This window comes from Vitis riparia, chromosome 11, assembly GCF_004353265.1.
Source record: "Vitis riparia cultivar Riparia Gloire de Montpellier isolate 1030 chromosome 11, EGFV_Vit.rip_1.0, whole genome shotgun sequence".
Classification (NCBI taxonomy): Eukaryota; Viridiplantae; Streptophyta; class Magnoliopsida; order Vitales; family Vitaceae; genus Vitis; species Vitis riparia.
The window spans coordinates 12,469,433-12,491,240 of NC_048441.1; the positions used below are offsets into that span (position 1 = coordinate 12,469,433).

Below are 21,808 nucleotides of genomic sequence, written 5' to 3' on the forward strand. Positions count from 1 at the left end.
CATCTCAAAATTGTTTGTAAAATTTTTAAAATCATGACCATTTTTAATGTAAACTTTTAAAAATTATTATATATAAAATTTATTACTATTTTTATTTTAAAAATTGTAAATAGGGAGCGTATACAGACGGACATTTTATTATATTTTTATTTTATTTATTTATTAAAAAAAAAAAAAAAAAAAAAAAAACTCTTTTTACACACCAAAGAGGCCATTAATGGATTTTCTCTTACCATGTAACCCATCTCATTCTGCATTCTGGGCTTTCATCTCGTGGCCCAAACTAGTATTAACCCTATAAATCCAATCCATTTTTCACCGTCAACGTCGCTATATAAGGGGCCGCGATTTCACATTCTAGGGTTTCTGTTGTAAAGGGTTTCTGTCTGCAACCCTGCCTTAGCGTCGGCGAGCTCTGAAGATCTCAAAAATGGTGATTTCTCTCTCTACATCTCTCACATTGAAACTGAGTTTTCCTCCCTGCAGAACTGTTGTTTTCTCTCGCTAGAAATCTGATTATTGGTGGGTTGTTTACTGTTCGATTCGAGCTTATTCTCATTTTTCGGACCCTTTTTTTATGAGCAGCCGTCGCACAAGACCTTCATGATCAAGAAGAAGCTAGCGAAGAAGATGAGGCAGAACAGGCCGATTCCTCACTGGATCCGTATGCGTACGGACAACACCATCAGGTTTAGTTCTACTGAGTTTTTATTTAGATCTCTTTAACCTTCATGGATGGAAGCACCGAATTCAAACTAATGTGGCGTCATGTCGTTCAGGTACAACGCGAAGCGCAGGCACTGGCGCCGTACGAAGCTAGGGTTTTGAAGTGGATCAGTTGTTTTGGATTCTAATTAGTATTTTGTGTTTTTGCAATACTTGAAATATGGGTATGATCAGTTGGGAACTCTATAGAGTCGGTTAGTTGAGAGGTTTTGAAGAGATTTCTGTTTTGATTCATAGTATTTCTTATTTAATGGATGAAACCTACTTTTTTCCTTAATATGATTCTGTGATGGTTTCTAATGCAGTTGTAGTTATATTTTGAAACTGAACTTTGCCATCAGTTTTAGCATACCTATCCATACCTCCATTTCTACTTGAATCTGCCAATTCAAGGGTTTTTGTTGTATATTTTTCTTAATTTTAAGTCTGTTAATAGCTTAATGTTACCTAGTGTAATCTTTTCTTGATCATATTTTCAAATCAAAATTTATGACTAAAGAGTTGTGGAAAGAAATAATATGTGGAATGGAGACCTTTGGTCGTTTTACTGCTGCGAGGGCAGTAGTTTAGGTCAAGTTTGTTTCCCCAAGATCATCTGTTTTCCCAAATACTAAAGACATTTTGGAATTTTGGATGTAGTGGAAGTTGGTCCTTTTTCCACTGCAAGGGCACCAGTTTAGATTGAGTCTGTTAACCCACATAGTGTACTTAAGAAATTTTGTAATTTTGGATGTAGTGGAAGTTGTGTAGTTGTCCTATAATGTGGCTAACTCCAAAAAACAGGTGATTTTAACTTTTACAGTAAAGAGAAGGGAAAGTGACTGCAAGTATTTTCCATAATGCATTGGTTGTCTTGGAACAGAACAATGGTATTCTTTGGCACCGAGTTAATGAAGAAGGTAAGATGAAATCTAGATTTAGAAACTGAGAAATTTTGGACTGCAAGTATTTTCCATAATGCATTGGTTGTCTTGGAACAGAACAATGGTATTCTTTGGCACCGAGTTAATGAAGAAGTTAAGATGAAATCTAGATTTAGAAACTGAGAAATTTTGGATTGAGATGCCCTGTGACATAAATGACAAAATAAATGGTTTTGGGGTATTTGAGGGAAGATTGACTCATAAGTAGATGTGCTTTTAGGGTTTTTGAGCACACTTAGTCATAAATGATTTCTATAAAAGATTTTCCAATGAGCTAGGATTATTTGAAATGTAGGAGAAGGGTAAATCGGTTGGAAAGATAGTTAACAAAATCATTTGCTCTAGATACAAGCACTCATGTTGAAAGGTTTGTTGGGTGTTTTAAATGAGAAAGATTTGGAATGCTGCAGGAGAGTCAACTTTGTAAGGGCAAGTGGAAATGTATTCTAACCACAAACTCATGACTTCATGCAAAATCCTTGCAACTCTTCTCTATATGAAAGGGAAAATTCTAATTTGGATTGTTGTACTTTATACACTAGATTAATTTCTCATAAGAGTGCATTAACATAGCTATAGCTAAATTGAACCCATGTTTTTCTTGACTGCATTGGGAAGAAGTTGTATTAATTACAACCCATTGGTTAGGCTCCATATTTGTGGACATTAATGTGATCCAAGGATGAGGGTGGCATGGGGATTTTTAATATCAACGTGGTCCAAGGATTAGGGCAGCATAGGGATTTTTAACATTAGTGTGATTCAACGATTAGGGTAACAAGGAGATTTTAAAAATTTTAACAGTATTGGTGGAGAGTTGTAGTATTTGAAATAGTGAATGTTTTGAATTTTCTGATTTGATACTTCTAAAGATGATACTTTTGATTTTAGTAGATTTACGGGAGTGCCAGTTGATGTGTTTGAAGAAGAAATTTGATCGATGTTGAAAAAGCTAAGGAAGAAGGTTGGAGGCGGGAAGGGAGGAAGAAGAATCTTGTGTCCTCTTCTCGTTCCAAGAGGGAACTCGAGATTGGATTGTTCAGTAAGTTATAGAGGTTCTTCCTTAGGGTCCAGAAGGAGAGGTAAGAACAATTGGGAGCTGATTCCAGTTGATTGATGAAAATCAAAATTCTCTCTTGGAATGTTAGAGGCCTCAATGACAGGGAGAAAAGGAAGTTGATTAAAACTGGTGATTAGGTCTTAAAAGGTTGACTTGGTTTGTTTTCTTGAGACAAAAATGCAAGAGATGTCGGAAAAGATAGTGAAAAGTTTGGGTGGAAGGTTTTTGAATTGGGATATAGTCGATGCTAGAGGAGTGTCAGGTGGCATTTTGCTTTTTCAGGACAATAGGGTTTTGGATCTTTTGGAGTTGGAGTGAGGAGGGTTCTTCATCTTTGGTCGTTTTAAAAGCCTTGAGGATGGCTTTGTCTGGGTGTTCACAGGTGTTTATGGTCCTGTCTTGGGGAGAGAAAAGAAGGATTTCTAGGATGAATTGGGTGCAATTAGAAGTCTGTGGGATGATCCCTGGTGTGTTGGTGGGGATTTCAACTCTGTTAGGTTCCCGGGGGAAAGAAGGAATGTTTTTAGTTTCACGGTAGATAGGAGGAGGTTTACAGAAGTCATTGAGGAGCTGAGATTGAAGGACTTTCCTCTATTTGGTAGTCAGTTCACATGGTGTAGAGGCATTAATTCTCAAGTAGCTTCAAGGTTGGATCGATTCTTAGTCATTGATGAGTGGGAAGATCATTTCTTAAGGATTTTGCAATATGCCCACCCTAGGATAGTTTCTGATAACTGTCCTATTGTTCTTGAGGGTGGAGGGGTTAAAGGGCAAGATCCCTTTTAGGTTCGAAAATATGTGGCTCTTGTCGGACGGTTTCAAGGAGTTAGTGAGAAAGTGGTGGACTGAATATATAGTTATAGGAACCAGTAGTCATTGCCTTGTTGAGAAGTTGAAGGCTCTTAAAAAGGATCAAAGAGAGTGGAACAAAAATGTTTTTGGCAATGTCTTTGTTAGCAAATCAGAAGCCTTTGCTCGTGTTCAATTATGGGATTTGAAGGAGATGGACAACCCTCTTTATTTGGAGGAGGTAGGGGCCAAAAAAGGGCTTTGGAAGATCACAATAAATGGGCTTTGTTGGAAGAAACCTTGTGGAGACAAAAGTCTAGGGAAATTTGGTTAAAGGAGGGAGACAAGAACACTAGATTCTTTCATAAGATGGCTAATGCCCATCCGAGGAGGAATTTATTAACCAAAGTGAAAATCAATGGGGTTACTTTTACTGATGAGGATGAGATTAAGGCTGGGGTGTGCAAGGCACCAAGCTTTGTTGTTAGATTCAAGGGACTGGAGACCGAGTATAAGGGGTTTACAGTTTGGGGTGTTGGGGGAAGATAAATCCAGAAAGTTAGAGCCACCTTTTACAAAAGAGGAAGGTTTTTAAGCCCTCTATAGTCTCTCAAGCGACAAAGCGCTAGGCCCTATCAATTTACTTTGGCCTTTTGGCAATTTTGCTGGGAGTTCACCAAATCTAAGATTATGGCTTTTTTTGGTGAGTTTTGTAGTTGAGGCACTTTCCAGAGAAGCCTAAACTCTACTTTCCTGGTTTTGATTCCAAAAAAGAGGGGGAGCTGTGGAGCTAAAAGATTTTAGACGGATTAGTTTGATTGGGGGATTGTACAAGTTGTTAGCCAAAGTGTTGGCAAATAGGCTGAAGATGGTTGTGGGAGAGGTGGTTTTGAAGTTTTAGCATGTCTTTATCCATGGTAGGCAAATCTTAGATGCAATCCTGATTGCCAGTGAGGTTGTTGACTCAAGATTAAAGAGCAATAGCCTTGGTTTCCTCTTAAAAATGGACATTGAAAAGGTGTATGACTGTGTCAATTGGGGTTTTCTCCTTTTTGTTATGTCTAAAATGGGGTTTGGGGAAAAGTGGATTAGTTGGATCAAGTGGTGCATTTCCACAACTAGTTTTTTGGTTCTAATCAATGGGACTCCTTCAGGTTTTTTCCCCAACTCAAGGGGCTTGAGACAAGGCGACCCGTTGTCTCCCTATCTAATCATTTTGGTCATGGAGGCACTTAGTCAATTGCTACTCAAGGCCAAATGTGGGGGTTTTATTTCAGGATTGGAGGTGGGGAGAAGAAATGGAGAGGGACGGGATGTGTCCCACCTGTTGTTTGCCGACGATACCTTAATCTTTTGTGAGGCCAATAGTGACTAGCTGAAATATTTAAGTTGGGTGTTTATGTGGTTTGAGGCGCTTTCTGGTTTAAAAGTGAATATTGATAAAAGCGAGGTTATTCCCATCGGAGGGGCAGAGAATATGGAGGGGCTAGCTGTGGGGTTGGGGTTTGGTGTAGGGAAGCTTCCCACTTCTTATCTAGGCCTTTCTTTGGGAGCCTCTTTAATATCCTTAAGGGTGTGGGATGTAGTGGAACAAAGATTTAGAAAAAGATTATCTATGTGGAAGAGATTGTATCTCTCCAAGGGTGGGAGACTTACCTTGATCAAAAGTGCCCTTTCTAGTCTTTCGATTTATTCTATGTCCATCTTTGCAGAAGGTGAGTGCAAGACTTGAGAAGTTACAAAGGGACTTTCTTTGGGGCATTGGAGCCTTGGAAAAAAGGCCTCATTTGGTGAATTGGAAGGTTTGTTGTGCTGATAAGGAGGGTGGCCTAGGAATTCGTAGCCTTGTGGCCCTTAACAAGGCTTTGCTTGGGAAGTGGAGTTGGAGATTTGCAAAAGAAAGGGAGCCCCTTTGGAAACAAGTCATCATCGACAAGTTTGGTTTGGAGGGAGGGGGTTGGTGTTCAAGAGTAGGGAGAGGAGGTTTCGGTATGGGGCTGTGGAAAGCCATTAGAAGAGAATGGGAGGGCATTCAAGATAGATCCCGTTTCGTAGTAGGGAATGGGAAAAGGGTTAAGTTTTGGAAAGACTTGTGGTGTGAGGATCAAACGTTGAAAGATGCTTTTCCTACTTTATATTTCTTGGTTGTAGACAAAGAGGGGGTGGGTGTAAGATGCTTTGGAGGAGAGTGGGGAGTTGAGTTGTTGGAGTCCTCGCTTTTCAAGATACCTTAATGATTGGGAGATGGGAAAGGTGGAGTCTTTGTTTCGGAAACTTCATTCTTTGGCTATTAGAAGAGATGAGGAGGATACTGAGCTGGAGAGAAAGTACGATTGGTTGTTTTTCTGTTAGTTCTCTCTACCGTTCCTACACAAGGGCTTCTAATGATCCTTTCCCTTGGTGCATCATTTGGAGGTATTGGGCTCCAATGAGAGTGGTTTTTTTTTTTGCTTGAGAAGCGTCTTGGAATAGAGTTTTGACTATCAACCAATTGAAAAGAAGGGGATGGAACATGCTAAATAGATGTTTCTTGTGTAAAGATGAAGAAGAAACTAACGACCATCTTTTTTTGTTTTGTAACAAAGCTAGTATGTTGTGGAATATGATATTCTCCCTTTTTGATGTGCAATGGGTTATGCATTTCACCGTGAGGGGGAACTTGCTTGGATGGAATGATGCTTTTGTGGGTAAAAGAAGGGTGAAGGCGTGGAGGGCTGCTCCTTTAGGCCGTTTATGGACCTTATGGAAGGAAAGAATTGGGAGAGTGTTCAATGGTGTTGAATGGGTTGACCAAACCATCAAATTTTCTTTTTTGTATAATTTTGTGAATTGGGCTAGGGTATATATAGAGGATCATACTTTGTCAATGCTTGATTTTGTAGATTGGTTATCTGTTAAGTAAGGGGTGGGCTCGCTTGTCTTTGGGTTGCCTAGTTTGTTGGGTGTTTAGTGTATACTCTGTGTACCGTTTTCGCCCTTTTTTGGCTTTCTAGTACATGCTCTTATCAAAAAAAAAAAAATACGGTATAGTATGGTTGGTTGATATTTTGTTTGTGTTTCATATGGGAAGGTGAAAATATTATCAAAGAATTAGTCACTTTGAGGCAAAGTTGAGAGGAGTGTGATCATCATAGAAACAGTAAGTGATAGAGAGATTAATTGAAAGAATCCTTCTTCCTGCATAAACAACTGATAGAGAAGCTCCTGGAACAGAGATATTATGTGGTATTCCGGATTAGATATGTGGAGAGCTTAAAGAGGGTAGAAAACCAAGTCTCAATTCATGTTTGGCATCATCTGGAGCTGAGGAGCTACAAATTATGGTGTTAGAAGTTTTGACCTGCCCTTCATCATATCTTTTTTGGTACCAAAACTTAAATCGAATGCAAGGTGAAGTGTCTACATTAAAACCCTTCTACTGCACTACCATTTCTGGATCTCAAAATTAAAATTTCGGAGGTTTCATTTTAAATCCAGATGTTTCATGCTTAGATCTTGTAGCAATACAAGGTTTTGAACTGTCTCCTGTAGTAGGCAACCGAAAACCATGATGTAGTTGCTGTGCTTCCATGTTATTTTCTGAATCATGGCTTCTCCAATTACAGGTTGTGCAGAATATATTTGTAAAAACCACTAACCAAAAAGTATACTGTGCTGGGGAAGGTGGGTTCTGAAAGGGATCATTGTGCTTTCAAAATAGCATATCCTAATTTTTTTCCCTTGTGGTGTTGTAGGGGAGTGCGGTGTTGGGTTGTGGGTTTGATTCTAATGCTGATTTCCCTGGGATAACTGGCAATACCCTTTTTTCCTGCTGGTTAAAGCATTTACTCATCAAATCCGAAAGAAGTGGAAAATTGTTAGTAAGGGGCTGGAATACACGGCCGGGAAATGTATGATGAGCTACTGTGGCCATCGTTGAGAAGATGAAACTAGTACTTATGGGAGAGAGGCCAGTAGTTATTGTCCTCACAGGCCAAGTGCGACTAGAAATTCTGTTGTGAAACGTTGAAACCTGTCTCCTTGGTGTGTTTGGTGCCACGTCTTTTCATTTGTTGTATGATGATAGGTTTTACATAATTTGGCCTTCTTCTCCTCACACCACCAACCTCATGAGCCTGGGAATGTGCATTGGCATGTACGATGGACATAAAAGCTTGATTCAAAGCAAAATACGCATGGCCTCCTGATTTAGCAGCTTCTCATGAACTCTTTTGGGCAAGCGGGGAGTGGGAAAACACTCTTCCAACACCCTTCTAAGTGCATTAAAGGTTCAGGCAAATTGGGATAAAAATCCTTTAAAATTAGAACTTCAAACAAAGCTCTCTACAGTTGAACTCTTTAGAGAAATAAAAGGCAGACTCTGATAATATTGGTAATTTTTAGTGAATGGTGATTATTCAAGTCTCATCTACTAATAACTTTTGCTTTTGCTTTTATTTTTATCGGGTTGAAATTATTTGTTCGAATTATGAAACAAATTTTGGCTTATTAACAAGTTTTATTAAAATTAAGAAATTGTTTTGATTAAAATCAGCTTTGCTTTGGCCATGAAAGCTCAGCCCATGAAGGCACTAAAGGTCATGCTCAGCATGCGGTGTACGCTAGCCTACCACAATTTGACTGGTTTTCATTTATGAATTAAGCATATTATAAATGGAGTCGATCTGAGAATTTTAATGCATTCTAAAAAATGAACTCAGTTGTGATGATTTCCATACTTTGATCAAATTAGCGGGGAAGGAGGAAACATTTTTAAAATATTGGATCCTTGTGCTCAAATTGAACTACTCTTCATATCAATCGGGTCCAGTTTCTTTTGGTTTTAACGTGACGTAGTCATAACAATTTTTATCAAGTTATGAACCCCCTGAGGTGCTGTCCAAGCAGAAAAACTATTGTAGAAATCAACATTTACTTCTCTTTTCATCTTTCCATATTTTCTTTCCACCAGTTGATGACAAAGCTTTAATCAAAGCTGATAAATTAATTGAATAACCAATTTTTTTCAATTAAATTTGAAGATAAAAATGTAACTTCAAAAAGATTTGTATACTCAAGAACTAATAAATTTGAATATAATATTTTTACAAAAAAAAATAAAAATTGCATTTCAAAATTCAAATTTCAATTAAAGTGTTGCTAGATTTTAGTGTCAAAACAAAAGACAACCCAGACATGGGCCGTGGTGGCGGCTTGTCCACCCACAAAGAGCCGGGGCGTTTGCGCAGCCACAAAACCCACAACAGACATCCTCCCGACCGTTACAGTTAGTTATTTGTTGTGGGGACACCCGCAAATTCAATTGTTTTTCCTCTTTCTTGGGAGTTGGGAGTTGGGAGTAGATTATATAAGAAAATGGAGCTCTCAATGCCTAAGGCTTAGGTTTTTCTATTGGAAAGACCCAGCTCTGTGCTTGATTGCCTCATATGGAGGAGGAAGAGGGAGTCTGCTAAAAGAGACTGCCCTTCCTGAGAAGCAAATTATCAGGAGGAGGAGGAGAAGAAGCTCCTCTTTTGGGAGACTTGATCTCTCTAATCTAGGCTTCTTCTTCTTCTTCTTCTTCTTCTTCTTCTTCTTCACTCACCATGGCTTCTACAATGTCCTTGGAAGAGATCAAGAATGAATCTGTCGACCTTGTGAGTCCAAAGCTCCCGCCTGCTTTCTCTTTTGGTTGTTAAGATAACTGATGAGGAGTATTAATAAAATGTTGATGGGGTTTTGATCTTCCTGGGAAACCTATTGAAAATTGCACTCACCCCCAACAAGGCCAGCCAAAAGTGTTGTTCTATTTGCTTTCTATTTGGTTGTTGAGAAAATGTGGTCTATATGCATTGATATTTTGCGGTAGTAATGAAAACTTGGTTGCCCTATGTGCAGGAACGAATTCCCATCGAGGAAGTGTTCGAGCAGCTGAAATGTACCAAAGACGGTTTGACATCAGAGGAAGGGGAGCACAGGCTCCAAATCTTTGGCCACAACAAGCTTGAAGAAAAGAAGGCAAACTTCTTTTATTTTATCACTACTTTACAGTACAGCTTTACGGTACAGCTGGAAGAAAATCTGATGTTTGAATAAACCCCTGAAACAGGAGAGCAAGATTCTCAAGTTCTTGGGCTTTATGTGGAATCCTCTGTCGTGGGTTATGGAGTGCGCTGCTATTATGGCCATTGTTTTGGCAAATGGAGGGGTAATCACCATTATCAAATTCTCTTTTTTTCAAACTCCCTCTATATATTTATATGTCTCTCAATGACCAGTAAGGTTTCTTACTATGCAGGGAAAGCCTCCGGATTGGCAAGATTTTGTGGGTATCACTGTGTTGCTCATTATCAACTCAACCATCAGTTTCATTGAAGAAAACAATGCAGGCAATGCTGCAGCCGCTCTAATGGCGGGCCTCGCTCCTAAAACCAAGGTATTGTTGTTCTTCCTTGTTGTTTATATTAAAAGTAGATATAATCCAATTTTGATTCATTAGAAAGAAATGCAATGAGATGTATGTTTATGGACTCACTGAAGGTCTTGAGAGATGGAAAGTGGAGTGAGCAAGAGGCAGCTATCCTTGTACCAGGAGATGTGATTAGCATTAAATTGGGAGATATTGTCCCAGCCGATGCCCGTCTCCTGGAAGGAGATCCTCTCAAGATCGACCAGTCTGCCCTCACTGGTGAGTCCCTTCCCGTGACGAAGAACCCAGGTGATGAGGTTTTCTCTGGTTCCACCTGCAAGCAAGGTGAAATTGAGGCTGTGGTTATTGCCACCGGTGTCCACACCTTCTTTGGCAAGGCCGCCCACCTTGTTGACAGCACCAACCAAGTTGGCCACTTCCAAAAGGTACTCTCTTCCACTGTGACTTGATTTTCCAGCAACAGATGCTAAATTTGTTTGTCTGTGGTTGATTGTTTGTTCAGGTGTTGACCGCCATTGGTAACTTCTGTATCTGCTCCATTGCTATGGGTATGCTTGTGGAGATTGTGGTGATGTACCCTATCCAGCAACGGAAGTACAGAGAGGGGATTGACAATCTTCTGGTGCTTCTCATTGGAGGAATTCCAATTGCCATGCCAACAGTTTTATCCGTGACAATGGCTATTGGATCCCACCGGCTATCAGAACAAGGCGCCATCACCAAGAGGATGACTGCTATTGAAGAGATGGCTGGCATGGATGTACTCTGCAGTGATAAGACCGGAACCCTCACCCTCAACAAGCTTACCGTGGACAAGACCCTCATTGAGGTTGGAAGCTTACGCCCAGTTATATAATTTCCAAAATGAAGGAGTAGAATATAAACAAGTGTGTGATCACAAGTATGGAACTTATTATGGGCACAATTATAATTGCAGGTATTCCCAAAGGACATGGACAAGGACAGTGTTGTCTTGCTGGCCGCTAGGGCTTCAAGGGTTGAAAACCAGGACGCCATTGATGCTTCCATTGTTGGAATGTTGGGAGATCCAAAGGAGGTAAGCAACTGGATTCATGTTAATCTACTGTGTGTCATGAATTGAGGGACTCAAGTCAGGTGTCTCTTGTTGCTTTCTTGTGAGCTTTGCAGGCAAGGGCAGGGATCACAGAGGTCCATTTCCTTCCCTTCAACCCAGTGGACAAGCGCACTGCTATAACCTATATTGATGCCAATGGTGATTGGCACAGATGTAGCAAGGGTGCGCCTGAACAGGTAGAAGATACTCCTCTCCACTTATACCGGCAGGGTGTTGTGTTTCTGGTGTCTAAATGTTTCCATACTTCTTTACCAGATAATTGACCTTTGTGAGCTCAAAGGAGACGTAAAGGACAAGGCTCACTCCATCATTGACAATTATGCTGACCGCGGTCTACGTTCTTTGGCAGTTGCTCGACAGGTGAATCAGTTAAGGTTGCTATTTGTTCATGATTACCTACAGGGTAAATTTTCTAACTGAATTGGTTTGGATTGGTGCTCTCTCAATTTATAGACCATACCAGAGAAAACCAAGGAGAGTGCCGGCAAGCCATGGGAGTTCGTTGGTCTTTTGCCTCTCTTTGATCCTCCCAGGCATGATAGTGCAGAAACCATCCGCAGGGCCCTCAACCTTGGTGTCAATGTTAAAATGATCACTGGTGACCAGCTTGCCATTGGTAAGGAGACTGGTCGTAGGCTTGGCATGGGCACCAACATGTATCCCTCATCCTCCCTCCTCGGCCAGAGCAAGGACGAGTCCATTGCTACCATCCCTGTTGATGAGCTCATTGAAAAGGCCGATGGCTTTGCTGGAGTCTTCCCTGGTAATTGGCTTCACCTGAATTAAAAGAAAACACTGAAGCACTACATATTTATGATAAGAAATATGTTTAACAAACTAAATATTTGACCCTAACTCCATCCATAAATCCTATTCTTAGCTGGTTTTATTTCCTAGGAGATAGAAGGACTCAAAATTTGGGATATACCAATCTTTTGGGGTTGGCAAGGTTGTAAAATTTTGTGGTCATTCCCATTATTAGTAGTATTTGCCAAATTTACAGCTATTAGGACTAATAGAAAAATGGGGCTTGCAGAGCACAAGTACGAAATTGTTAAGAAGCTCCAAGAGAGAAAGCACATTTGTGGAATGACGGGAGATGGTGTGAATGATGCCCCAGCACTGAAGAAGGCAGACATTGGCATTGCTGTGGCAGATGCCACTGATGCAGCCCGGAGCGCATCAGATATAGTCCTGACAGAGCCAGGGCTGAGTGTGATTGTTAGTGCTGTGTTGACAAGCAGAGCCATCTTCCAGAGGATGAAGAACTATACCATCTATGCGGTTTCAATCACAATCCGTATTGTGCTTGGTTTCATGCTCATCGCTCTTATCTGGAAGTTTGACTTCTCACCTTTCATGGTTCTGATCATCGCCATTCTCAATGATGGAACCATCATGACCATCTCTAAGGACAGGGTGAAGCCATCACCTATGCCCGACTCATGGAAACTCAAGGAAATCTTTGCCACTGGCATTGTCCTTGGCACCTACCTTGCCCTTATAACCGTCCTCTTCTTCTGGCTTATTCATGACACTGACTTCTTTTCGGTAAGGGATAGGCAATAAACTGGTAAACTCCAATCCAAACCAGATTCTAACAATTTTTCTATTTGCAGGACAAATTTGGTGTTAGATCAATCAGGCATAATAGAGATGAGTTGACCGCTGCTCTCTATCTTCAAGTGAGTATTGTGAGTCAAGCACTCATCTTTGTTACCAGGTCGCAGAGCTGGTCCTTTGTTGAACGCCCTGGACTCTTGCTAGTCGGTGCCTTCATTGCGGCCCAGTTGGTAAGTACGGATTCTGATAGGGTGCCTTCAATTACACATGACCATAATATTTTGTTCTAACATTGGTGGCTGTTCAACAAAGGTTGCCACATGCATAGCCGTGTATCCAAGCTGGGGCTTTGCTCGGATTGAAGGCATTGGGTGGGGATGGGCAGGAGCCATATGGCTCTTCAGCATCATCACCTACTTCCCTCTTGATATCCTCAAGTTCATCATTCGATACGGATTGAGTGGGAAGGCCTGGGATAATCTGCTCCAAAACAAGGTTCCTAAACAAACTCCACAACATCATCAAACTTTGTAGATATCTATTCCTTTTGCTCACTGTATTTCTTTGTGTGCTTCTGAATCATAATCTAGACTGCATTCACCACAAAGAAGGATTATGGAAGGGGAGAGAGGGAGGCACAATGGGCCTTGGCTCAACGTACACTGCATGGTCTCCAGCCACCAGAGACTTCAAACTTGTTCAATGACAACAGCAGCTACCGGGAGTTGTCTGAGATTGCAGAGCAAGCTAAGAGACGGGCAGAAGTCGCAAGGTAATCCTTCAATTGCTGATTACAGTTCTCCTGAGGCTGAAAACAGGACCTAGAAACTCTTTCCTGAAGTTCAGTTAGAAGGCATTTTCCTCATAGTATTGCAAATGTTGCAGGCTCAGGGAGCTCCATACACTCAAGGGCCATGTTGAATCAGTGGTGAAGCTGAAGGGACTGGACATTGAAACCATCCAACAACACTACACAGTTTAAAAATGATCAAGTTTGGAGTGTAGGTGAGGAAGATAGAGGATCAAGAGCAAAAAACAGAAACAAACATACATAAATGGGGCCCTGCGGATGGGAAAAAAATAATAAAAAAACTAGACTATATTTATTTATTTTGTGTTTGTTATCTTTGCATTTGAAGATGAATTAGCTCCCGAGTTGGAAGGGTTTTGGAGTTCCTACTTCATACACACTCAAAACTTTTCCTGCAGTTCTGTCAATCTTCCACTTCCTAAGTTCCATGCAGGTTCTTCAAGGCATGTCAGTAATCTCCCTGCTCGAATCTTGTTGATCGTTAACTGTAACACTTTCATCAGTAGTATTTCTATCAAAAACTTAAGAACCCTTTAAAACCACAAAAGAAAAAACCTAGTGTAAGAATCATTTTTGGAGTCCGTTTGGCTGTATTTTTTATTTTTTGTTTTTTGATAAAAAGATAGATGTTTGATAAAATTTAATACATGCTTTTAAAAATTTGAAAACTCACTTTTACTGTTTTTTATAGAAATATTTGATGAATGATTATCCTAAAAACACTTTTTAGAAGCACTATCAAACTCTACCTTAATAATCTTCCTACTTAAAATTTGTTGATTGCTTCGTATAACGCTTTTGTTAATAATATTTCTATTAGAAACTTTTGTGGGGTTTGTTTTTTACAATTTTTATTATTGAAAGTAATTTGATTTCAAATTTTAAATTGTTTGTATTTTTTCTTTTTATTGACTTATTACTTATTTCTCAATTTTTTTTAATTAAATAGAAAAAATCAAAATATTTGACTTTTTCATAATGTTAAAAACCAACCTATTGTTTTTATTTTTTTATTTTTTAATACTTAAGATAAATAAAATATTTTAAAAATAAACAACTTAATACTTAACATTATTAAAAATTATTTAGTTTTAAATTCTATTTAAGAATCACTTTTTATTTTTAAACTTTTAAAAGTTCTTCCAAAATCATTCTCTAACTCTAAATAGTTATTGATTATATAATTGGTAAATAGTGGGTATTAATATGTTGCAAAGCTTTCTTAATTAGCCTTGAAAAAGTAATGATATCAAGTTTTCAATTTGAGATTTTGGTATTTGTCATGACTTTAAGGTTGGTTTTTTAAGAAGGTGCCTTGATTTTGGATTGCCATGTCATCGGATTCTATCTTTGTTCTTACATTTGATCTTTGATCATTATTATTATTAATTTGATTATTTGAATGTAGAACAAGATCATGTTTAAAAAATATTTTGACTAGTGATGATTTCTGAAGATGAAAAAAATTTCTATAAAGCCAATTGACATGATGTGATATGTATTTTGTTCTATCAACCTAAATTTTAAAACTAATTTATATTGATCTTTTTTCTATTTTTTTTTTCAAATTAGTGAGTCAAAACTTATTTTTCCTTTCGATCTTTGAATCATAATTATCATTAATATGATTATTTGAATTTAAAATAAGATTACGTCTAAATAAAAATTTGATTAGTGATGATTTATGATGACGAATAAAATTTTTAAAGTTATTATGATATAATATGTATTTTGTTCAATCAAATATGAGATAAGATAAAAAGTAAAATATATTATTATGTTGTAAAACAAGGATAAATGGAACACAAATAAAGTAGTAGAGATAAATTATATATTATTTTGATAATAATATATAATAGGGAAGAAGAAATCACAAAAGAGAATTGAAAAAGTTGAGAGAATGAAAAACAATGAGAATGAGAGAAATAAATTTTTTTCTTGCTTAGGGGATGCATATTATAGGGGATAGGAAACCTTTTTATAGGCTTTCCAAATTATTTCCATTAATATTCCCATTAATGGATATTAATGGAACTCATAAATAACATTAATGGTTTTCATTAATGAGTATTAATGGAAGTCATAAATAATATTTAATTAACATTTATTATAATTAATGTGGTGACATTCATTACTTCAGTTATAACACTCCCCCTTGGATGTCCACCACATTGAAGAATATGTCTCATTAAAACCTTGCTAGTAAAAAACCCTATGGGAAAAACCTAGCGAAGGAAAAAGAGTACAATATTCTTATAATTCTTTAAGTTGTCCTTGGTAAGTTAAGACCGTCTCATTAAAAACCTTGCCAGTAAAACCTGGATGAAGGGAAAAAGAGTACAATACACTAACACCCTTTTACAAGCATACTCTCCCTCATGTCAATATCGTTGAGTTGACGCATTCCAATCTTGTGTATTAACTTTTTGAATGTTGAGGTTGACAATGATTTTGTAAATAAATTTGCTAGATTATCGCTTGAGCTTATTTGTTGCACATCAATTTCACCACTCTTCTGGAGTTCATGTGTATAAAAGAATTTTGGTGAAATGTGTTTAGTTCTATCTTCTTTAATATAACCCCCTGTTATTTGTGAAATGCATGCAACATTATCTTCAAATAATATTGTCGCGTCACCTTTGATAGAAAAGAGTCCACATGATTCTCGAATATGTTGGATCATAGATCTTAGTTATATACATCCACGACTTGCTTCATGAATTGCCAGTATTTCTGAATGATTTAATGATGTGGCTACCATTGTTTGTTTGACAGATCTCCGTGAAATAGCAATACCATTACAATTAAACACATATCTTGTTTGTGACCTACCTTTATGTGGATCTGAAAGATATCTTGCATTTGCATATCCAAACAATTATTGTTTTGATTTCCTTAAGTAAAATAGATTAATATTAGTAGTTCCGCGAAGATAACACAATATATGTTTGATATCATTCCAATGTCTTTGAGTTGGAGCTGAATTGTATCTTGCTAATAAATTGATAGAAAAACAATGTCTGGACGTGTACAATTGGCAAGATACATAAGTGCACAAATAACACTAGGATATGATACTTCAAGACCGTAATTCTTCATTTTTTTCGCAAGGACCAAATGAGTCATTTTTCACATCAAGTGATCAGAAAACCATTGGAAAACTTAAAGGATGTGCTTTATCCATATAAAAACGCTTCAAAACTTTCTTAATGTATGTTGATTAATGTACTAAAACTCCACTTGGAAAATGTTTGATCTGCAGGCCGAGACAAAATTTTGTTTTTCCAAGATCTTTCATCTCAAATTCCTTTTTCAAGTAATTTGTTGTTCTTGTGAGCTCTTCAAAAGTTCCAACAAGATTTAAGTCATCAACATACACTACAATAATTGCAAATTCGGTTTATGATTTCTTAATGAAGATGCATGAGCATATAGGGTTATTCACATACCTTTTTTTAGCAAGTATTCGCTAAGGCGATTGTACCACATATGTCCAGATTACTTTAATTCATATAAGGATCGTTGTAACTTGATTGAGTACATGCTACAAGACTTTGTACAATTTGCTTCAAGCAATTTAAATCCTTCAGGGATTTTCATTTATATATTTTTATCCATGGATCCGTATAAATATGTTGTAATAACATCCATGAGACGCATATCCAATCTTTCTGAGACTGTCAAACTAATTAAGAAACGAAATGTGATTGCGTCCATGACGAGAGAGTATGTTTCCTCGTAGTAAATACTAGGTCTCTGTGAGAAACCTTATGCTACTAATCGTGCTTTATATCTTATGATCTTATTATTCTCAATTGCACTTTCATACAAATACCCATTTTTACCCAACAAGTTTTACATCTTCAGGTGTTTGGACTGCATGCCCAAAAACTTCTCATTTTGTTAATGGGTTTAACTCTGCTTACATAGCTTCTTTCCATTTTGGTCAATCATTTTTATGTCGGCATTCTTCCACATTTTGTAGTTCAAGATCTTCATCATTTCTTATGATTCGGAGGTTACTTGGAAAACGAAAATATTGTTAATAATAATATTATTTCGATCCCATTTTTCTCTCGTGCATACATAACTTACTGAGATCTCACAATTTCATGTACATGTGCCTTTTTAGGGGCTTCTCGTTCAATATGTGCCTTTTCAGGGGCTTATTTTTCAATATGTGCTTTTTCAAGGGCTTTCTGCATTATTTGTGCCTTTTCTGGGGCTATAGATTTATCAATTTTAAACTAATCAGTCATTTTGATGGCCTCTTTTAGAGTGTCAAGTTTTTCTTGGGTTCTCATTTTTCAAGGAGTTACATCCTTTGAGCTGACAGATCTACCACGCTTCAGGCGTATCTTAGATTCATTTGTTAACTGTCTTATAGGGGCATCAATTCGTGTTGGAGTATTTGCAGCCGGAATATATAACTTTGTCACTTTCTTTATATCAATGAATGCATCTGGTAATTAGTTTGCAAGATTTTTCAAATGAATGGTCATTTGAACTTCTAGTTCACATTGATTTATACGAGGATCAAGATGGGTCATAGTAGATGTCTTCCAACTAATTTCTCGTCGTTTTTCAGGAATTGACTTTCCCCCCTCCCTTTAATGACGGGAAAGCACTCTCATTAATATGACAATCCACAAAGCGGGTTGTAAAAACATCGCAAGTCAAAGGTTCAAGATATCTTATAATAGATGGAGAATCAAAACCTACATAAATCCCAAGTCTTCATTGAGGACCCATTTTAGTGCATTGTGTAGGTGTAATTGGTACATATACTGCACAACCAAAAAATTTTAAGTGATAGATCTTTGGTTGTTTCCAAGCACAAGTTGTAAAGGGGAGTATTCATGGTAAGTTGTAGGTCGAATACGAACTAAACATGCAACATGCATAATAACATGTCCCCGAGCGGAAGTATGTAATTTGGTTTTCATTAATAAGGGTCGAGTTATTAATTGGAGACGTTTGATTAAGGATTTTGCTAAACCATTTTGGGTATGAGTATGAGCAACAAGATGCTCAATATTTATCCCTACTGACATGTAATAGTCAATGAATATTTGAGAAGTAAATTCGCCAGCATTATCAAGATGTATTGTTTTAATTGGATAAATTGAAATTTGTGCTCGTAATATGATTATTTGTGCAATAAGTCTAGCAAAGGCAGCGTTACATGTAGAAAAGAGACAAACATGTGACCATCTAGTAGAAGCATCTATTAAGATCATAAAATAACGGAATGGTCCACATGGTGGATGGATAGGCCCATATATGTCCCCATGTATTCTTTCTAAAAATACTAGTGACTCATATATGACTTTAGTAAAAGATGGTTTGACTATCAATTTACCTTATGAGCAGGCAACACATGAGTATTCATTGGGCAAAAAAATCTTTTGGTTCTTTAGTGGATGCCCATGTGAGTGTTCGATTATTTGACGCATCATTGAAAACCCTAGGTGACCTAGTTTGTCTTGCCAAAGGACAAAAACTTTTAGGTCATTGAACTTCTGGTTTACGACAACATGTGATTCAATAGGCTTTAAAGTTGTATGATACAACCCAGAGGAGAAAGTTGAGAGTTTTTCCATTATAAGCTTCTGGTAAGATATAATGGAAGTAATGTAAAGATATTCTACATTATCGTCATTCATAGTTTCAATATGATATCCATTTTTGCGGATATCTTTAAAATTGATCGAATTTCTCCTGGATTTGCTAGAATATAAAGCATGATTTATGTGGAATCTAGTTCTATTTGGTAGTGTTATATTTGCTCTTTTAGAGCTTTCAACTAAGTTTGTAGTACTAGATATGGTACTTACATTAGCTTTTATTAATGTCAATTTGAGGAAATATCTTTTATCTCAAAGAATTGTGTGTGTGGTTGCACAATCTGCGAGACATACATCATCTTCATTCATCTTGAGACCAAATAACACATGGATATTAGATATAACTAATATTAAAACAAACAAGGCATAATGTAAATAACAAAAGAAAATCATATGTAAATATAAGACATAATACTATATTATTTGATATGTTAAGTAACATTAATTAATGTTAATCTTCTCATCATTTATTAAATGGTTTGTTTTTTCACTAGGACCTCCAAAGAAATCAATGTCATAATAGGTTAGGTCCAATCCATCGTTATCAGTAAAGTTCATCTCTATCTCTTTTCCTTTTTCTTTTATTGATGTTTGGTAAAGGTTGACCAAATGTTTGGACATACGATAGGTACGCGACCAATGCCCTTTCATGCCACATCTATAACAATTATTCTCATGGTTCTTAGGAGGTTTATCTTGTAAACACTTCCCATTTTCTTGTTTTGCCTCAGTATTATTCTACTTCTGGTGGTGCAATGAGACTTTCCTTTTCTGAGAATTTGATGAATTATTACTATAAGAACCATGGTATCGGGGATTTCTTCCACGACCATGACCACATCATTGTCATCATCAAAAGCTCATTATTTTGTTTAGTAACAAGAAGACATGATATTAATTCACAATATTTTGTAAATCTACGCTCTCGATATTGTTGTTATAGGAGCACATTCGAGGCATGAAACATAGTAAAAGTTTTCTCTAACATGTTTTCTTATGTGATTTTTTCTTCACATAGATTTAATTGAAAGCTGATTTTGAAAAGTGCGGAGTTATATTCACTAATAGTTTTAAAATCCTGCAACCTCAAGTGCATCCAATCATATCAAGCTTTTGGGAGAATCACAATTTTTTGGTGGTCATATCTTTCCTCCAAATTACTCCATAGAGTAAAAAGGTCATTTACTGTAAGATACTCATTTTTAAAACCTTCATGAAGGTGATGGCAAAGGAAAATAAGTGTTTTTACACGATCTTCCAAGGATGCTTGATTTCCTTCTTTGATCGTAACTCTAAGATTCATTGCATCAAGATGTATTTTAACATCAAGGGTCCAAGATAGATAGTTTTTTCCTAAAATGTCAAGTGCCACAAATTCGAGTTTTGTGAGATTCGACATTGTCAAATAACTTCAAATATATGACAAAACAATATTATTAGAATTAGGTGTAATAAATTGATAGCATTGGTATAACTTTGATTATAAACAAAATCAAATAATTTGTTTATAACTTTTAACAATATGTAACAAAACAAATTGACAATAATATAAATATGTAAAATCTTATTCTATATAAATAACTTCAAGTTTAAGATATGAGAATTACTTTAGAGTAATTTGTGCTGATAACGTGTTGTAAAACAATATTAATAGAACAGAAATAAAGGAGTAGAGATAAATTGTATATTATTTTGATAATAATATATAATAGGGAAGAAGAAATCACAAAAGAGAATTAAGAAAGTTGAGAAAATGAAAGACAAAGATAATGAGAGAAATAAATATTTTTCTTGCTTAAGGAATGCATATTACAGGGGATAAGAAGTTTTTTTTTTATAAGATTTCCAAATGATTTCCATTAATACTCCCATTAATGGATATTAATAGAACTCATAAATAACATTAATGGAAGTTATAAATAATATTCAATTAATATTTATTATAATTAATATGATGACATTCATTACTTCAGTTATAAAATATTATTATTATTATTATTATTATTTTTATCCGATTACATGATATTAGGATAACCCTGAAATATCCCATGGATTATAAATTTATTATTTTCACAAATTTATAAAAATTTGTATTTTCATAAATTTAAATTTTTTATTACAAAAGTAAAATTGCATTTTCAAAAATAAAAGTAAAAATATTTATTATTTAATATATACAAAATGTTTTTATATATTTACCAACATGTTATCATATTTTTTTATTTATAAACTTTAAATATTTTAATTATGGATATTATTAAAAAATGCATAACAATTACTTATTAAATGATAAATTATAAAACAATTTCTAATTAATACAAACATGATAAAGATTTTATAAATTTTTAATAACAAAATATTGGAAATGCAATATAATTTTTATTTTAAACAAATATTAAACACTAAATTATAAATGTTGTTAGTTACATTTTTTTTATACAAATTTAATATGGGCAGGTATGACATATCTATTAGATGTAATATGAGCACGTTTAGTAAAATAAATGTATATTTTATTATAAATAATAAATCTGATTTATTTGATAATTTTTATTAAATAATTTCCAAAATAACCTAAAAATGAAAATGAGGGCAATATTGCTTCTTGTTATTTATTTATTTTTTTCATTTTATACTTATAGGATTCCTTTAATTTTGATTCCTTTAATTTTGAGAAAAAAATATTAGAGAAATGAAAAAAAATGTAGAAGAAAAAAAAAGAAAGAAAATAAAAAAATAGATTTAAAATTAATAAATTATTTTTATATGTTAATTCACTTTGTTTAAGGTTAAATATTTAGATA

General features: G+C 36.1%; 2 protein-coding genes across 2 annotated transcripts; both read left to right on the forward strand.

The window, feature by feature from the left end:
- The first annotated feature begins 326 nt into the window (after positions 1-326).
- Positions 327-1,044, forward strand: LOC117925536 (60S ribosomal protein L39-3). The gene is made up of 3 exons (XM_034844558.1): positions 327-433; positions 586-689; positions 780-1,044. Exons 1-3 carry the CDS (start codon positions 431-433, stop codon positions 826-828), a joined length of 156 nt encoding a protein of 51 aa, XP_034700449.1. The 5' UTR covers positions 327-430; the 3' UTR covers positions 829-1,044.
- A 7,835-nt stretch (positions 1,045-8,879) lies between these two features.
- LOC117924617 (ATPase 8, plasma membrane-type) lies at positions 8,880-13,750 on the forward strand. Its single transcript, XM_034843295.1, has 15 exons — positions 8,880-9,134; positions 9,376-9,495; positions 9,587-9,685; positions 9,776-9,913; positions 10,018-10,332; positions 10,410-10,736; positions 10,845-10,964; positions 11,057-11,179; positions 11,259-11,363; positions 11,457-11,766; positions 12,040-12,554; positions 12,623-12,796; positions 12,879-13,061; positions 13,157-13,338; positions 13,452-13,750. Exons 1-15 carry the CDS (start codon positions 9,084-9,086, stop codon positions 13,546-13,548), a joined length of 2,859 nt encoding a protein of 952 aa, XP_034699186.1. The 5' UTR covers positions 8,880-9,083; the 3' UTR covers positions 13,549-13,750.
- Positions 13,751-21,808: the final 8,058 nt, after the last annotated feature.

What these genes read in the sequence shown, in the direction of transcription:
- LOC117924617 (XM_034843295.1), top strand. Translation starts at nt 9,084, where the DNA reads ATGGCTTCTACAATGTCCTTGGAAGAGATCAAGAATGAATCTGTCGAC. An exon ending in TGTTGGGAGATCCAAAGGAG is followed by an intron (nt 10,965 to 11,056) that starts GTAAGCAACTGG and finishes TGAGCTTTGCAG; the next exon opens with GCAAGGGCAGGGATCACAGA. An exon ending in CTTTGGCAGTTGCTCGACAG is followed by an intron (nt 11,364 to 11,456) that starts GTGAATCAGTTA and finishes CTCAATTTATAG; the next exon opens with ACCATACCAGAGAAAACCAA.
- LOC117925536 (XM_034844558.1), top strand. An exon ending in CGTACGGACAACACCATCAG is followed by an intron (nt 690 to 779) that starts GTTTAGTTCTAC and finishes CATGTCGTTCAG; the next exon opens with GTACAACGCGAAGCGCAGGC.